This window comes from Tachypleus tridentatus, chromosome 8, assembly GCF_004210375.1.
Source record: "Tachypleus tridentatus isolate NWPU-2018 chromosome 8, ASM421037v1, whole genome shotgun sequence".
Classification (NCBI taxonomy): domain Eukaryota; kingdom Metazoa; phylum Arthropoda; class Merostomata; order Xiphosura; family Limulidae; genus Tachypleus; species Tachypleus tridentatus.
Genome location: NC_134832.1, coordinates 147478369 through 147499010, shown reverse-complemented (window position 1 = coordinate 147499010; position 20642 = coordinate 147478369). Strand labels below are relative to the sequence as shown.

The 20642-nt window shown below is 34.4% G+C and overlaps 1 protein-coding gene across 1 annotated transcript in view; it reads right to left on the bottom strand.

Moving 5' to 3' along the window:
• The window catches only part of LOC143223713 (insulin-degrading enzyme-like), a 73513-nt gene extending 53322 nt beyond the window's left edge, over window positions 1-20191 (bottom strand). Inside the window, exons 1-3 of the mRNA XM_076452033.1 lie at window positions 19709-20191; window positions 9965-10146; window positions 4405-4481 (exon numbers count right to left, since the gene is read on the bottom strand). Coding sequence (XP_076308148.1) covers window positions 4405-4481; window positions 9965-10146; window positions 19709-19758 — 309 coding nt within the window. The 5' untranslated portion in view covers window positions 19759-20191. The remainder of the gene's footprint in view (window positions 1-4404; window positions 4482-9964; window positions 10147-19708) is intronic.
• Window positions 20192-20642: the final 451 nt, after the last annotated feature.

Sequence of the window (20642 nt, the reverse complement as noted above, 5' to 3'; positions counted from 1 at the left end):
ATTCATGGGAGTATTAGAAAAAATAATAACATTTAAACTGGAACCTCGTAATTAAACAGTTTTGTAGGTGACGAAACAACAGCCTGCAAATTAGAATATAAACTAATGCTGAAAAAACTCTCCAAATTAAAATAATTGTATTGATAAAACACAAAATTAATATTTTGAACAAGGAAATCAGTTAGACACATGGTCACTACATCAAATATAAGGTTGTAGTGGAATAGCATGTTGAAATGGTTTAGCATGTCATAGGTAGTTTGATGTCACTGAACATTGGTCACTTTTAGGAAAGCTATTTAACAGCCCTTCCCGATGCAAAATATTCATACGCTCAGATCATAAAAATGTGTACAAATAAGAGATTTATAATTTCCAAAATAAGCATATACGTTATACCTAATGACATTTAAAACCAAGGAAATGTTGATCAACTTAGGGAGTTAGGACAATCCAAAAAGAAACCTGCAATAAGTCCTACCCAAACTGTGGAGACATAAAGATCAGTGGCAAAACCCATTCATACATCCCAGGTAGTACTGTATAACCAAGAAGGTTCTCCATCTGGAAAAGTCCCACAAATCATGTGTACAAAGGTTACTTCCATTAAATGTCCGTTCAGTCATTTCATACCTTAAATATAATATAACCAGAATAAAATTAGTATTCAAGCTATTCCTTACAAATACCTATAGCCTGAGTCACTGCATGCAGCATTTATGGATGATAAGAATGTGGAAGCATATACTGGGAGAGTGCTGTCCTCATTCACTAGATTGTGGAAAGTATGTAAGGAGGAGTGATGTGTTTTGCACAAGACAATTTGAAAACATAACCTTTTGCAATGAAAACTATGCTGAAAGCTGTTGTCAAGATACATAGTCACCATATAAAGTATGACAGGCTATGATGACACATTCTATAAGGATTCAAATTCATTTCAATTTAAAATTCCAAGTTTATTCACAACTTTAATAAATTAGCTTCATTAGTGATTTATAGAAAGGTGTAAATCAAGAAACATTTGACCAAAAGTGGAACAACAGCAACTGGAGAATTCATTTAGCAGGATTGTCCAGCTTAGAACATTTTTAATTCATATCAGAAAAACTTTTAGTTGTTCAAAGTGAGATAATAACAATAAGTTCCCAATAAGTAAAGACATACACATTCAGTGGAAACTTTTCAGATACAATAACAATAAAAACCCAACAACAAGGGTGACAGCAGAAAGATTCAGTCTGAAATAAAATTGAAATAGAGTAATAAACTGAGTACAAAGTAGTATGAAAATTAAAATAAGAAATTATTCATTACTCAATAACAACCACAAATAATCAGGTTAAGTTTACCAGCAAATGTGGCCTAGGATGAGAAATGTTACTAATAAATGTGTATATAAGATACAATATGAAATATTTCCCAAAGCACAGTTATGGTCTATATTGCTGATGGTCATCCCAAATGTAGAAATAGGTAGTAACAACATACTTTTTAAATTTCTACACAGTTAATCTAGTTAAAGAGACTACATATGAACTACTTAGTTTCACATCTTCTACTAAAAACAATATAGCAACATTAAGTAAAATATAATGAACAATTAGGATAACAAGTTATCACAGCATTAGAACATTTGCAAGAACTGCATGGATACACCTTAGTTGGTTTGAAGAGGAGAAACTTAAAAACATTATGATGAACATTGGATTTTCACCTGTCTGAACTAAGACAACAGGAAAAACTGGGTAGATTTCACATCACTGTAAACTAATAGAACAAGAAAAACTTAGCATACTTTACATCAGTGTAAACTAAGAGGACAAGAAAAACACCATATTTTTGTATAAACTACAAGAACAAGAAAAGTCAGACATATTTCACATCACTGTAAACTATTGGAACGTAAAAGCTGGGCATATTTAACAGTAGTGTAAATTAAGAAAACTGAATATATTTCACATCATTGCAAACTAAACCAACTGGAAAAACTGAGCATCTTTCACATCAGTGTAAACTATGAGGACCAGAAAAACTTAGTATATTTCATATCCATGTGTACCAATATTTCATATTTTGAGATTTTATGAACTTCAATCTCACTAAAGCACTACATTACTAAGACACTACACAGTGACTATCCCATTCTTTTATTCTCCTATAAGATGGAATTGAACATGGAATTGACAGCAGGCAAATATTTCACCAACTGACTGATATGAATAAACCTTAGCTATTGCTTGTAGCATAGTTTAACAACTCAAATTACCAAAAAGACTTGTACATCCAAGTTACCCAAGTCTTACTTGTCTCACAAACATAAAATGTATTTGATTATGATCAACAGTTTCCCAACCAGCATAAGCAAAGTTCATATTTGTTAGATAGTCAAGTACTTCATCAGTTACAACTTTCTTGTTGTCTTCTGTATCAGTTAAAAATTACCTCCCAGGACTATATTGTGTCATCAGTGAGCTAACGGAAAACACACTACAAGATAAACTACATATCAAACATTTGTTGATTAGTGTTATAAGCATCAACTAGCCAAGTGGGTGTTTCAAGAACAGTACAACTAAAATGTTTAATCACTTCTAAAATAAACAAACTGTGTTAACCACTACACCAGAAGTACTAACAGTACATGGCATATATTGTTACTTTGTAACAACAACATCAGAAGTATATATAGAATGTGGTATCTATTGTTACCTTGTAACTACAAAATCAAAAGTACTTCATTTTTACAGGACATATGTAGTAACAGTATTATAACCTTCCAAAAACTATATAAAAATACTGGGTGTCTAAAAATGAATACACCAAAACCAAAGTCGAATTACTTTTTTATTATTTGATATAATAACAATAACTTGCTGGTTTAGAAGTTTTGTTTTATTAATTTTTGTTTTGTAGTTGTTTCTTTGATCAACAGAGTGTGACTGGAAATTCGTTTCTACACATGCAACAAAAGTTCCCTGTTGCACAACGGCCTGGCATGGCCAGGTGGAATATAGGCGTGCGGGGCGTTATAATGTACGGTCAATCCCACTATTCGTTGGTAAAAGAGTATCCCAAGAGTTGGCGGTGCGTGGTGATGACTAGCTGCCTTCCCTCTAGTCTTACACTGCAAAATTAGGGGCGGCTAGCGCAGATAGCCCTCGTGAAGCTTTGCGCGAAATTAAAAAAAACAAAAAACAAACAAACTGTTGCACAAATTCGAGAAACTCCTGCTTTGTTACAAAGAGCTATCTTTCAAAACAATGAAGCACTACTACATTTCGTTTGCACTTTTTGTGTTTTTAAAACAAAATTTCCTAAGCATTAATTTGGTAGGGAAGGGCCTATCAAATGGATCGCTCGTTCGTCCCCAATTTAACCCCTTTAAATTTTCATTTCTGGGACATTTTTAAAATACCTCAAGGAACTGAAATATTGGATTCGTAATACAATCTTATCCATCACTACTGATGTGTTGAAAGACGTTCTCTCGGAACTGGAACGCCGAATTAGATTAATTATAGTAAATGATCGAAGCAGTGGTGGCGCCAGGATATTTTCGTTGTGGAGGGGGGGGGGTTAATTGTGGAGGGGCTTCCCAAAATGCCATCAGTATGAAGTATAGATGGTAAATTATAATAATGTAAATACAAAGGTACATTTTAGAAAGGTGTGCTATTTTGAACTGCGTTTTCAATGCAGTTTTCATTGGAAACTCATAGTCTGATTAATAATTCATTATTACAAATTAGAAATAATCTGTTTATGAAAATATGCGTATATGTAAAAGAGGAAGCTCACCTAAATTCCACCCAAGGTAATACATAATAATAAAGAAAATCAAGATTAGCTTAGATTGAACATTTAATATACCATTAAGAGTAAAGCTACAAATCAAAAGAAATATAACATAAAGACATACTTTACATAGCAGAAATGAATTATCCCATGTGAAGTTAATACACTCTGAGGAAAAGTAAGGTCACTATTTTTCTTCTTAATGAAGACGTTGAGTTCTACAGATTTATGTCTCTTCGATGTTAATTGTTTGGGGAGGCTCAAGCCCCTTCCCCCGTGGCGCCGCCACTGGTTCATCGAAGAAGCGTAGAAGTCCGTTAATTATTAAAACAAAGACTTATTTGTCTTTATATCCAATTTTTATTGTTATCTCAAATAACAATAAAGTTATTCAACTTTATTTATGGTATATTCATTTTCGGACACTGTAGTTACAGTATATTATATTAACCTGGGCACTTTCCCTCCTGGAAAACAACAGCCATATTTCTTTATTCAGTTTATATGTACGAGATACATGGAACATTTATTTATTTTGGACTTTGCTCCCTCCTCTGGAAAAAAACTTCTATGGACATCCGTGATTGTTACCTTGTAACAACTTACCTTTTCTGTTCCAAGAAACAACATATGCTCACATAAATGAGCAAGTCCTGGTATATGCCAAGGGTCACTCATATGGCCTAAGGCAATAAAAAAAGAAGAAAATAAGAGATTTATTTATTTCCCTCACATTATTTGTTTAACTAATGTTTAAATATTTGAACAAAAATTCGTTTCGTTAGAATTTTGAAATAACTATGTTTAAGTTGATTTTCATACCCTATATAATTAGTACTTTAAACCATCGGTACTTGATGAAACTTTATAATTATTAAACTGAAGAAAGCAAACACTGTGATACGTTTCACAAATATTTCGTTTATTGCATCCACTGACGACGCCTTCACAAGTGAAAATATTATCGAGACTTACTGCTGCTTTATAATTTCCAACCAAATCTGTGTTCAAGGAACAGAATACCTGTCTGTAATTTCCAGATACGAATAAAAATTGTAGAAAAATTACCATAACTTGCTATGCTACAAAACTGTAAAGATGTTCATATTTTTAGTGCTTTTATGGTGATCTGTTTTTCAAGACATTGTAAGTAGATTTTCACAGAATATCTATTAATACTAGATTCGGTCAAATAAACCTTCGCTTCCCACTTTTAATTTTCCTCATACGTCTCTATTTAGATTGACATAATATACTGACATCAACAGACCATCTCGTCCGGCAGTCATTGATGCACCAACCACCCCACCTCTAACTAAAAGTATATATTTATAAAAATTAAACCCTTGTTTAGTCTTTAAATTTTATTCGTTAAATTACAGGAATGTGTAGACCCCCCTTATCAAGTTCAATATTACCCACAATTATTGGTAATTAAAAGAAAATTTACGTTTTTTACGAATGTTACTTTTCAAGTTATATCCTTGATACGATACATGGATAAATACGTATTTACTGGTAGTGAGGCCTGGCATGGCCAAGCGTGTTAAGGCGTTCGACCCGTAATCCGAGAGTAGCGGGTTCGAATCCCGGTCGCACCAAACATGCTCGCCCTTTCAGCCGTGGGGGCGTTATAATGGTACGGTCAATCCCACTATTCGTTGGTAAAAGATAGTAGCCCAATAGTTGGCGGTGGGTGGTGATGACTATCTGCATTCCCTCTAGTCTTACACTGTTAAATTAGGGACGGCTAACGCAGACAGCCCTCGCGAAATTCAAAAACAAACAAATACTGGTAGTGGGCATACTGTTCAGAGATAACTAGACACTTTTTATAATTATACGCTATTTGCCTATAATTTCCAACTGAAATTTTCTCTAACATTTGTTTTCTGTTTTCGTTTTCTCAAAAAACGAATTAAAAGACGCTGATATTGTTTTAGGTTTCGACGAGCCCTTTCAAAACTTACAAAATCTAAAACTCGGACGTTTTCGAAATTGCAGTTCCTGTGCATTTTTCTTGCAAGCCAATACAGCATATGCAAAAGTAGAATTCTAAACATTTTCGTTTTTTTTAATAATTACATTTAATCGTAATACTTTCTGAATTATCAAATTCAAAAACTGTTCCAACATTGAATTGATCACGAACTACAATAATGGTTCTTAATGTGGATCGCAAGGAACTGCACAAAATCCTAATAGAACGTTAGAGCAAAAGATATCTTGACACAGTGAATGTTCTGTTCAAACAACGTTTTAAAACATTTACTAATAACTACTAAGGCTGTACACAAATAAAATGTACAAAAAACATGCATGTTGTTAGACTTACAGGAAAAAGAAAGTCCGCTCAAAACAGCCTGTTTGTAATTCTTTTTCGTATTATTGTTTTCTTGCCAGCCTACAACGCAAAAAGACTGATATATTATATCGAAACATTGTTTGATGCTAAATAAGGTATTCTTAGGTCGTAATGGTATTGATAAGTCGATTTGTTTCTTTTATATTTTACATAAGCTGAAAAACTTCAAAGTTCTATAATAAAATATGTTATCTATATCCCTTGAAGCATGGCATGGCCAGGTAGTTAAGGCACTCGACTAGTAATTTGAGAATCGCGGGTTCAAATCCCCGTCACATCAGAAATGCTCGTCCTTTCAGCCGTGGAGGTATTATAATTTTCGGTCAATCCTACTATTCGTTGGTAAAAGAGTAGCCCAAGAATTGGCGGTGGGTGGTGATGACTAGCTGCCTTACACTGCTAAATTAGGGACGGCTAGCGCAGATGGGTTTCGTGTAGCTTTGCGGGAAATTCAAAACAAGCCAAACTAAAACAACACTTCATCAACATCAACAAATTTCGTGACAAACAACGCATGGAGACCAACCAAACAACATTAACAATGATAAAAGAACGAAGACATTTAAGAAGACTATTCATGGCAACAAGAGAACAAGAAATAAAAACACAAATTAACAACATTAGAAATAAAATTAGACAGAAATTAAACAGCATAAACAAGAAAAATGGAACAACTTTTGCTCCCAACTAAATGAACAAACCGACCCTAGAAAGTTTTGGCTACATCTAAAAAGATTCACAAATGAACCCACGAAAAGAAAATACCCTACACTGGAACATAACAACACCTTAGTACAAACCAACAAAGAAAAAGCAGAAGTCTTCAAACATCAATTACAAAACACATTTAAAACACACAATGACTCGGACATGAACAACTATTACTACAACAAAGTAAACAATCGTGTAACAAATAATATAGAACTATACAAACCACATTTTCTAATCAACATTATTAACAGTAACACTGATAATACATATGACTACAATACCCAACTACTCACCAAAAAAATCACACTAACTGAACTCAAACAAGCAATCAAAAATTCAAAAAACAAGGCACCAGGAAATGATGGAATACAAACAATTCTTCTCAGAAATAGCACTCCAAAATTATTTGACCATCCTATTAGCTATATTTAATTTATCTCTATACTCTAGATACATTCCAGTTTCTTGGAAGCAAGCTAATATATTAATGTTCCACAAAGGAAAACCAGCTCATAAGCCAAATAGTTATCCACCAATCAGCCTGACCAGCTGTGTAGGCAAAATTCTTGAAAGAATAATAAGTAATAGACTCTCCACATTAACTCAAAATTACCAGAAGAACAAAACGGATTTAGAAAATATAGACAAACAACAGATCATTTAATAAGATTAACTGAAACGATAATAAATAGCTTTAATAAAACACAATGCACTGTCGCTTGCTTCCTCGATATCGAGAAAGCATTCGACACTGTATGGCACAATGGTGTTCGGTTCCGAATGTACGAAATGGGACTACCGCGTGGAATTATTCGCTGGTTATTTAACTTTTAGGAAAATAGAAAATGTAGAATAAACGTAGAGGGAACTTTCTCGGAGTTCTTCACTTCAGAAGCTGGCGTCCCTCAAGGAGGGGTGGTTAGTCCTATTCTCTTCATCATGTATGTAAATAATATGCCACTTAAAGACCCAAATTATGGATATACGTCACAGTTCGCTGATGATGTAGCAATTTGGAAGTGCCCCTACACCAGAAATAGCAGCCACTAACATACAACCTCAACTAAACAGATTAGGTGAATACTGCCAAAAACATAGAATTAAAACAAACACAGCGAAGACACAATTAGTGATATTTTCTAAATCAACGAAACATTAAAAAGTACAACCCCAGCTTTTCCAGACTACTACATCTGCAAAATTTTTAGAGCTAACATATGATTATAAAAACTTACCTGGATAAAACATGTAAATAACATAAAAACTAAAATTTGGCGAAGAATAAACTATGCTAGGAGTCTAACTGGTACAAATTATGGAATAACACCTGAAAACATCATTAAAATATACAAAAGATATATTAGACCAGTAATAAACTATGCAGCTCCTGCATGGATTAACGTAAGCGAAAAACAATTGCAAACCAAACTCCAAACATTACAGAATACATTAATTACAACAGCATATAAAGTACCTAAAACCACTTCCTCAAAGTTCATGCACAAATTCTCAAATACACAAACAATACAGATAGACTTCTACATAGTACAATAAAATACTTTGATAAAAATTGGCGAAAAAATGAGTTGTTATGTGAACTAGACAGATATTGCATATATGATGAAGAGAGACCTCTCCCCGTTAAATTTATACATTAGATCATTAAGCTAAAATCAAGTTAAAAAAATAAAAAATTATAAAAGTATATATATATAATATTAATGATAATAAAAAACTAGTGCTAAAATAAAACAGGTCACCTACGTTCTAGACTTATTTAAAGAAAAAAGAAAGAACAATATACATGGACATTGTCCTGATAATGGCCTGAGTTAGAGTTATGCTTATCACGCTGGCCCTCTGTATTGACTTTAAATATATTAATAAGTCCACTCAAACAATGTAAAGGAAAAAGGAAGAGGTCCAGTATACCTGACCCTCTTGGGTATACAAATTTATATACCCAAATACTTAGAGAGAGAGAAGTTAATTTTGTTTACAAATATGTGTTCCTTTAAAAAGCTTAAATTCAGGGTAAAACAGAAATTACCTGCCAATAATAGATGAACACTAGATTAATGTAACATTTAAATACTCAATGATTTGTACACTATACAATTGGTGTTTTTAGGGACTCAACCCCTATATTACGTATGAATTGAAAGAATAATAACAATAATATACATATTATTCAATTTTATTAAATACATTTGTAGAAGGATAACTTTAAAGGACACAAAATCTGTTCAACGCGATGTTTTAGACGTATATGTTTTATATACAAAGATTGTTTTTCCAATGTTATTTTTTCTGCTTAATGGAGATTGTGTCTTATTCTGGGCATACATTTGCCCATTGTTATGTATTATATAGAGAGAATTTACTTACACAGGAACTATCAGTGCTCAATTTATCCCGATTAATATAGCATATACAAACGTTGAAAGCTAAACATTTTTTTAAAATAATTACAATTAATTACAATGAATATTGAATTACCTAATTCAAAAACTGTTCCAACACTAAAATGATCACGAACCACGATCGAATTATTAAATCTCCAGTTCAGCTTAACAATACATCTTAAACTAATGCGATCAAATAGTCAATAGCTACAGCAACTCATCAGGAACCGTATCAGCTGGCTACTATATTTATTATCATTACAATGTATAAAGTTAGCTACCCTATCAAGTGATCCTTTACCCATAGTTAAGCATAAAAAGCCAACAAACAATGTAAATAAAAATTGAAAATTTAAAGATTTGCAAATTTGGATCGTAAAAGTATTTTATTTTCTTATTTTCTTTACAATCCCTATCTGCAGGTTTTTAAATTTCTAATTTTTTATTTGTATTATAACAAGCAAGTAGAAAAAACGGTACAATTACAATAAACACACTAAATTAAGACTCGATAAGTCTTGTGAAGACTTGTTCTCTAAGAAAACTGTAAAGTTTATCGGAAAACAGTATAAATCCTTATATATGACATATGATTAACTGTACCCATCTGCTTAGTAGTGAGAATTTACGATATTTATTTTTTAACATAAGAAGAGTAAAATAGAACATTTCATAAAAAGTTTACCAATGTGGACATCTAAAGCAGCTGCAGATTTTTCAGTTGTGGGATCACTGATTAATAAAATTTTCATTCCATTAGTTAATTCTAGTCCTCTATAAGATCTTCTGTCTTCTTCTGACTTGATGGTGTTGTCCACAACATGGGATATGCTAACAGCATGAGGTTCAGGCATTATGGTTTTTTTCCTACATCATAAAAAAACAACAGACGATATTTAATATCATCCTGAGGAATTCCTATAGAGAAACATTCACAACTACACTTGTGTCCGTACTTATGTAATAACCACTTCAAAATTTGTAGCAATCAGATACACTGATTTCCCAAAGATATTTATAAATGTCTGAAATACAATGAATAATTCTGAAATTATATTTAAAGAAGTAAATCAGCACAAACAAGAACAAGCAAATGAATTCACTTGTATTCAATAACAAAATCGTGATGGTGTCTTTACCTGACAAGTTTCCTTACTGATTGTAACTGGCTGTTGGAACAAGTAGGATTCGCATCTACAACAGACGATGACAAGCTCAAGAATACTGGTTACGAAACAATGTTAAGTTAGACCATGAGCCTTGTGCAGTATATCCTACAATTGTTAGGTCACCTTCGAGAATATTCAAGGTTAAAGGAAGATGGCCAACCCACTCTTAACAAACAACTCGAATAGCTTGTACGTCTACTTTTACCACCCCTCGAAATGAGTATGTCCTCTCTCCAGGAGGGCGTGACCCAGAAACATAGCCAAGGAAGTATATGCTCCATTGAACAATGGCATATCAAGTTTGTGTAAGAGGATTAGGGTAAGTTCACGATTTTTGTGTACATTCACTTTACAAAGATGGCGTAAGTATACGTAACATCCACAAGATGATTTAAAAAAGAAAAACTTACCAGAATGCACTTGAACAAACATTTATTATTTACAAATTGTGGGATAATTAAATTGTAAGTTGATTTGAAAAAAAAATGACATTACTGTGTCCTTTAAGCGTACCTAAATATAGAAGTACACTGCACTAATCTAATAATAAGTTAGCAAATAACAATATGTAGGTTTCAACAGAAGGTGGGGTTTCTGAAGAGGACAGACCAATGAAGTTTGGAAACGGCTTGAATGGGTGACCAAATTCTGTCAAAATATATAGTATGTTCCGTACAAACTAAACTGGTTTATTATGCTTATAAACTGTTGCTTACCCACTTCTTATTGTCCTTTAAATATATTACTACAATAACTGAGCTTGTTTTTATACACTTTATAGGGATAAAAATTAGTGATATAATAAATGATTTGTTCCATCCTATTTCAGAACAAACAGAAAAGTACTATGGTCACTTCACACTTCTACTCGGGGAAGAAAAAGTTTACCATCTATCCCTAAACTGTTGGAATATGTTGTTCCAAAAGCAGCCTAAATTAGTTGTTTTTTTCAAATGTTTTAGTAACCCTTTTATTTGAAGGTAATTTCGAAATTATTTTTGTTTTCTGTATTTTCAAGACCATAGATATAGATAACACTAAACTGTAAGTCATGTGATTTTTGGCATGCGTGAGCATTCGCCATTGCTACGTGATGAACTTTAATAGCCTATATGTCAAATTGACAATGGCAAGGCGATTTCACCTACAACTTATGGCCGGTTTCTATCTAAACCACGCGTTTGGATAATTTTGTTATTTCATTTTAATAAATCTGTCATGCAAAGATTATCTAAACCTTATTTTAAGTTAGAAATTAGTGTTCACAAAATATATATCTGACCTTCATAATATCTCAAGTATTATTGCCAGTGGTCAAGAGGTGATGCGTCATTTCCTTTTCGGAGGGGTTTAAGAACGGAAAATAATATTATTTATGTATCTGCGCTTCCAATATTCAATGTTCTTAATTGAAATAGATGGAAATAATTATAAAAATTTGTGATAGAAATATAATAAAATTCATTCGGATTTATTTGAGAATTCGTGGCAAAAACTGATACAAATGCTTTAAATATTTAATATGACGTCCGAAAGAAGTAACACAAATTATCACACCTATTTGTCAATAATGTATTACATATTCTGTACTAGATTATCACACCTATTTGTCACTGATTTATTACATATACTGTACTAGATTATCACACCTATTTGTCACTGATGTATTACATATACTGTACTAAATTATCACACCTATTTGTCACTGATGTATTACATATACTGTACTAAATTATCACACCTATTTGTCACTGATGTATTACATATACTGTACTAGATTATCACACCTATTTGTCACTGATGTATTACATATACTGTACTAAATTATCACACCTATTTGTCATTGATGTATTACATATACTGTACTAAATTATCACACCTATTTGTCACTGATGTATTACATATACTGTACTAGTTATCACACCTATTTGTCACTGATGTATTACATATACTGTACTAGATTATCACACCTATTTGTCACTGATGTATTACATATACTGTACTAGATTATCACACCTATTTGTCACTGATGTATTACATATACTGTACTAGATTAGCACACCTATTTGTCACTGATGTATTGCATATACTGTACTAGATTATCACACCTATTTGTCACTGATATATTACATATATATCAGTACTAGATTATCACACCTATTTGTCACTGATGTATTACACATACTGTACTAGATTATCACACCCATTTGTCACTGATGTATTACACATACTGTACTAGATTATCACACCTATTTGTCACTGATGTATTACATATACTGTACTAGATTATCACACCTATTTATCACTGATGTATTACATATACTGTACTAGATCTAAATACAATAAATTTAACAATGCTACACTTTTAAAGATTCCCTTTTCCTCATTTTACCGAGTCATGATCTCCTTCCACACTTCACTCATTATACTAGATCTTTGTGGATTTGAATTTCTTATCTCCAGATGGTCTGTGCAAAGTTTTATAATTAAAAACGTGAAGTGAAAGAAACCATGCGACAACAATCCAATTTTTATTGCAGCTTAACTCACGTTAACCAGTCTGTTATTGCAAAGAAACAAATAAATAATTATTCATGACACTATAAATGTATTGCTTCACTAATATTATTATTTAATCAGAATAAACTCTTTTAGATGAAATGCTAACATTCTACTCATTAGAACAATGGCTTTGATGATCATAAAGAGTTGGTTGTGTGTGCTGATGACAAGCTGCCTTCCCTCCATCTTGTACTTCTAAATTTGGGACGGCTAGCGCTGATAGCCCTAGTGTAACTCAAGTTCACACTGCCATTAAGACCAAATATTGTTGTTGTTTTTGGAATTTCGCACAAAGCTACTCGAGGGCTATCTGTGCTAGCCGTCCCTAATTTAGCAGTGTAAGACTAGAGGGAAGGCAGCTAGTCATCACCACCCACCGCCAACTTTTGGGCTACTCTTTTACCAACGAATAGTGGGATTCACCGTCACATTATAACGCCCCCACGGCTGGGAGGGCGAGCATGTTTGGCGCGATGCGGGCGCGAACCCGCGACCCTCGGATTACGAGTCGCACGCCTTACGCGCTAGGCCATGCCAGGCCCTAAGACCAAATATCATTCTCCATAGTGGTGTTCACCTTTGAATGCCGATACAACAAAGTCAGCTTACTTAATTATGCAAAACATTTTATTTTATATTGCGCACATACATTATAATTGGATGTAACAAAATAGAAAGACGTACGTAAATGTATACACTGTAATAAAACTAGGTTCACTCTGTTATAAGCACTCTTTTATATATATCTACTACTTAAATTATCGTGTTGTTTTTGTTCTGATTTTTTTTCTATTCCAGTTACAAAAAATATTTTGGGCCACTTATAATTCATACTGATTATTTATCATAATGCCACTGACAGCTCAAGGATTTTGGACTAAAAGTGGCCACCTGAAAAACTTTGACCTCTTACGTTATTCTGAGAATGAGACTATGAGGCCTATGTTTGAATTGTTACCCTGACAAGGCATAACGTCACTAATCAGACTAGACTTGTCCATCCAACTTTCCTCTCTCATCCATTAAGTGAAATATTACATTTAATAAACTTTTACCAAGACACGCAGTAATAATATCAAATTTTAGTGTAAACAGAACTTGTATCTTTAAATAGTGTATATTTAGGCGTCGTCTCTTACAAAGTGTAACCTTACTGGCCAGCGGGTGACGTTAAAAGGACGTGGATGGTTATTTCAACTAGTATGAACACTTAATATTGTCAGCATTTCAAATTAAAAGTTGTCAAACTATCATGACGACGTTTTTAGGTGAAATGCTTTCCAAACATGACTCGCATATATATACTTTAAAATTAGATGTAGACATCCACGCCAGATCGGTGTCGCTTTCATGTTTACGGCGCTGTAACCCACTGTGCTTTAATATGTTATAAAACAAAAGATTTCACTATGGATTACGATATATTTAACAGTTAATGGCATAGCACTGTGTTTCCTTCGCTCTTTAGAGTCGTGACTTAGACAACTGTCACTCCCAGCCATTTTACATTTCCAGTCCGAAGTTCAACATAAAGCAATGGCAGGCGCATGCGCACACGCTCGTTGATGACAGGATAGTGACTGGCCGATCTAATGTTATTTATTTTAATATTCAAGACATTAGAGGTAGGCCTATAAATATAACTTTTGCAACCGGCGCATGTGATCGCATCTCAACAAATAAGGGAATAATTAAGTATAATATAACACATTTATCTACGAACTGTAAAATGAGTTTATATTTTGTGCTTACAAATTAATATCTGGATAAATCTGCCAGTGTTATAAACCTTAACTTTATCACACAACCCTCTCTAACGAATACAAAATATCCTAACATTTCAGTTGTGATTTATCACGAAATAAGCTAAAACCTGATACTTAATATGCTTTCAATTAATTGTTGTTTTATTATTATTATAATACCACATGCTGAGAAATTATAAAGAGTCAAACGTTGTATATTCCAGGTAGGCCCGGCATGGGCAGGTGAGTTAAGGCGTTCGACTCGTAATCCGAGGATCGTGAGTTCGAATTCCCGTCGCACCAAACATGCTCGCCCTATCAGCCGTGGGGCGTTATAATGTGACAGTCAATCCCATTATTCGTTGGTAAAAGAGTAGCCCAAGAATTGGCGGTGGGTGGTGATGACTAGCTGCCTTCCCTCTAGTCTTACACTACTAAATTAGAACGGCTAGCGCAGATAGCCCTCGTGTAGTTTTGCGCAAAATTAAAAAAAAAATCGGGTAAAAGATAAATCGTACAAAGTAATTTGTTCAAATGTGTACTCAGCACACATTCGGTGATTGAGATTCAAAATTATACTTTATCTTGTTTAAAATGTCATTTTGTTACTACAAGTACAGTGGCTATATAAAGAGTGAATAAAACTGAAACTAAGAGTAACATGTTTTTACTTCTTCCTTTTGAAGTTTATATTTCATGCTGTGTTGTATTTTACAGAATGCACAGTTCTTCTCGTGATCCATAGGGTGCGCATGTTTGACTGACGTCAAGACAGTACAAACTGCAATATTAAACGTCTCTTATGTGACGTCATAATATCTTTGGACTCCACTGCTTATCCCCCCAAGAAAAGTTCCTCATAATATTTCCACAAGCCAAAATACACAAACAAAACGCATACTAACATACTAATTATAAAGTACATTTTACTCGCAACCATTACGATCATGTCAGTATTTTTCCCGGATCGTAAACTTCGGTCTCGGCATGGCCAGTTGCTTAGGGCTCTTGACTCGTAACCTGAGTGTCACCGGTTTGAATCCCCGTCACACCAAACATACGCGCCCCTTAAGCCGTGGGGGAGTTATAATGTACGATCAATCCCACTATTAGTTGCTAATAGAGTAACCAGCTGCCTTCCCTTTAGCGTTGCACTGCTAAATTAGAGACAGTTAGCACAGATAGCTCTAGTGTAGTTTTGCGCGAAATAAAAAACAAACAAACATATACTGAGTGTAAGCACTTAGAAACCTTTTGTTTTTGTTTGGTTTTGAATTTCGCACAAAGCTACTCGAGGGCTATCTGTGCTAGCCGTCCCTAATTTTGCAGTGTAAGACTAGATGGAAGGCAGCTAGTCATCACCACCCACCGCCAAATCTTGGGCTACTCTTTTACCAACGAATAGTGGGAATGATCGTCACATCATAACGCCCCCACGGCTGAAATGGCGAGCATGTTTGGCGCGAAGGGGATGCGAACCCGCGACCCTCGGATTACGAGTCGCACGCCTTAACGCGCTTGGCCATGCCGGGCCACTTAGAAACCTCTCAGTGTTGTTGCTGCTGGAGTTTCGAAAGGTTTATCCATTACTGAGTGATGTGTGTTTTCGGATTACTTTCATTGAAAACATTTTTATTTGTAATAGCAGACGAAATCCTGATGAGAATAAGATGACCTAGCCAAATACTTGGTGTACTTGTGTCTAGCGTCGTCACCTGTTATTGTTCAGTATTACAATTATTACAAACAAATACTTGGTGTACTTGTGTCTAGCGTCGTCACCTGTTATTGTTCAGTATTACAATGATTACAAACAAATACTTGGTGTACTTGTGTCTAGCGTCGTCACCTGTTATTGTTCAGTATCACAATGATTACAAACAAATACTTGATGTACTTGTGTCTAGCGTCGTCACCTGTTATTGTTCAGTATTACAATGATTACAACCAAATACTTGGTCTACTTGTGTCTAGCGTCGTCACCTGTTATTGTTCAGTATTACAATGATTACAACCAAATACTTGGTCTACTTGTGTCTAGCGTCGTCACCTGTTATTGTTCAGTATTACAATGATTACAAACAAATACTTGGTCCACTTGTGTCTACCGTCGCCATCTGTTATTGTTCAGTATTACAATGATTACAAACAAATACTTGGTGTACTTGTGTCTAGCGTCGTCACCTGTTATTGTTCAGTATTACAATGATTACAACCAAATACTTGGTCTACTTGTGTCTAGCGTCGTCGTCACCTGTTATTGTTCAGTATTATAATGATTACAAACAAATACTTGGTCTACTTGTGTCTAGCGTCGCCATCTGTTATTGTTCAGTATTACAATGATTACAAACAAATACTTGGTCTACTTGTGTCTAGCGTCGCCATCTGTTATTGTTCAGTATTACAATGATTACAAACACTATTTTATGAAATATCTTATTGTACTGCGGACCACGAATCACGTTTTCAATGGTCTGATGTGGCACGCTTATTAAGAACAACTACTTTAAAGAATAACTTGAATTGGTATAAAGGTTTTCGTTACAATGTTTTTAGCCAGGTAATATTTACTGATCTTTTCTTTGTGTCTATTGGATTCTTCAAACAGTATGAATTTTTAATTAGTCTGGTGGATAGATGTTTACATTTAATAATTCTTCTTTGACAATAAAATGATAAAAAGTAAACGAACATAAGACAATGAATCAACATTTCGTTTGTTGTTGAATTTCGCATAAAACTATTCGAGAGCCATTTACGCTAGTTGTCCTTACTTTAAAACTAATAGACTAAAGAAAAAGCTTTTTGTCAACATAATATGCTGCCAAATCTTGGTTTACTTTTTACCAACTGTAACGGATTAACTGTTCTGCATTTATTTTAATGCCTACATTTGTTTCAGTAAAGAATGTTGATGCACGAGACGTATATTGTTGGATACGTATTGCGCAAATCCCACCTGTTCTCTAAATTTATAGAAAACTCTAGAGAGCATGAATCAACAATATGTGGTTTACGAAAATACTAACATGTTTTCGAATATTGTTGAATGTTCGAGAATCTCGCGTGAGTATAGAAAAAGTTCTTTCAACTTTGGAGATGTTATGTCTTGTTTATTTCTTGTTCGTTCGTTTATGCGTAATTAAGTAAACACAATTAAACAATGAACTATCTGTACTTTGCCAACCATTGATATCGAAACGCGATTTCTAATTGTGGGAGTTCGCGTACATAACGCTGTGCCACTCGGGAACCATATAGTTTTTAATTAATTACCTTGAAATTTGCTATTTGAGGTAAGGGTCTAGTGGATGTGCTCTAGTTTAGCGATTTCCCACCTTCTGCAGCTCGGAAATCGCTAAACTATAACTCCTGTCAAGAACACGCAGCGTGTCTTGTTGGTTGTTCTATTGGCCGCAAGGCTTGTTTGTTTGGAATTTCGCGCAAAGCTACACGAGGGCTATCTGCGCTAGTCGTCCCTAATTTAGCAGTGTAAGCCTAGAGGGAAGGCAGCTAGTCATAATCACCCATTTCTAATTCTTGGGCTACTCTTTTACCAACGAATAGTGGGATTGACCGTAACATTATAACGCCCCCACGGTTGGAATGGTGTGCACGTTTGATGCGACAGGGAGTCGAACCCGCGACCCTCAGATTACGAGTCGAACGCCTTAAACCACCTGGCCATGTCGGACCCTAGGCCGCAAGGCACACTACCATCTATGTAATTATCAGATTCATGACCTCTGTTGTTACGGGTCGTTGATTCGAATCAAACATGCTCGCCCTTTCAACTGTGGTGGCGTTATAATGTGACGGTCAATCCCCCTATTCGTTGGTAAAAGGGTAGTCCAAGAGTTGGCGGTGGGTGGTGATGACCAGTTTCCTTCCCTCTAGTCTTACACTACTAAAGTAGGGACGGCTAGCACAAATATCCCTCGTGTAGCTTTGCGCGAAATTCAAAACAAACAATCCTATTCTTTTTTTTCCGACGTAGAAGTCTGTACAATTATTATACGTTATATATATATATATATATATAACGTTGGTATCGTGTGATTCTTCAGAAGTTTTATTTAATAACAAATTTAGTTTGGAACAGGTGAAACAGGGTTGCTCATGTTTAAACCTTGTATTTTAGGAAAGCGTTGTGGTTGAACATCAAGATGGTTTCAGTTGTTGTAATTTTTTGGATGGTGCCAAAAACTGTTGTGGATATGAATTAAAGACTGGGGTCACTAAGGCAGAGGTCAAGTGCAATGCTACAAGTTTGGTTCTTTAGCGGGAACTACAGTGAAAAGTGACACTACATCAAAATCATCCATTAGGACTTTAGGGTTAATTGGTCAAGTGTGTTCCTGAAATTGAAGGACTCTTTAAGATAGGGTCCTACAGGTGTTACGTATGTGTAAAAGTTGAAGCTACGATTGCAGTTGAAAGTGCAATAAGTGCTAATGTGGATCGTATAAGGCAGTCTGGTTTCTTTGATTTAGAAATGACATAGAGTTGTGGTGTGCAAGAGCTTTCCGCAACTAATAAAAAAAAAGTTTTATAATACACATATGATCTTAAATTACGAGTTTCGATTTTTTTTTTCTGTCAGTAAGAAAACACAAGCCATGGAATCTGAGATCCACAGTCCAGCACGTTGACTACTGAGCTGTGCTGGACCTCGTTAGAACTTTAATTAAGTATTCAAATGTTTTAAAGAGGAGTGTGTGACGTGCATGTCAGGCTAACTGTGTTTAGTCAAGTGCCTATAAAAGGTTTATCTCATCTTTCTTATTACATGTTACTTTATATCTTACTGTTTCAGTCTCATTCCAAGTCATCATATAGACTATTTTAGATAAACTGGTATAACCACAAATTCTGGTTCTAGTATTGTGCAGTGGTTTCTGAATACTGTTTACATATCCTTTTCTCATGAACTAAATTTTCAACACTTACTTATACTCCGACTGTAGGTCTTGAACATTCCACACACGACGAAATATCATGATGCAATAACACTGAATTAAAATAATGATAACAAGTCACAAGGTTCTAGTACCATGAAGCAATAATATAACAATCGCCAATTCATAACTATTGAGCTACGCAACGTATAATTCGCAAACAGTTACGTAAAAGAACCCGCGGTAAACTGTTGCTTCCAAAGAAAACTAACTTCAACTCTTGCGCGAAATAAACAATTCAACAATCGCACTAAACGTAAACAGAAACAACTGTTTGTATCTAACAGTTCCGTGTATATCGAAACGAACTCCAACAAGTATTCACAAATATTAACCTACGTTGAAGTAATCACTAAAACTGAAAAATAACAATTAATATCTGAATGTGAAGAGAGGTTACCGTTTTTACATGGTGGACAGTAAATGAATGCAAAATTCACGAGAACAGGCTTTCACTCTCACAACAGGACACGTGAAATGTGCAAGTAGCTCGTGACGTATGAATTTTGTAATTGCGTTCAGTTTTAATTTTTCATTATATGCATGTCAGTTTGAGTTGTCTTTTTGTTCAACACAATGAACCCATATCTATATAGGATTTCGATAATAACGCGCCTTTCAATACTACAAAAAAAAAAACGGTTTCGACCTTTCAGTTTGCCCTTTTCTCTTGTTGCTAAGAGGAAACGAAATTACCTCCAACACACAGAATTAAAAATAACGGTCACGTGCCATCCACTACTGCAAAAATTATGGTCTCGGTCTTTCGATTTGCCTTTGATTACTCGTGAGAAATGGAATCTTCTCAAATTTAATCCAGTGTTAATTATGGAATCATAAAGTACACTAAATTTCGTATTTATTTTTGAATAGTACAATTCTAACGTATTTATTTCGTCAGTAATCTTGCATATTTCACTTAAAAC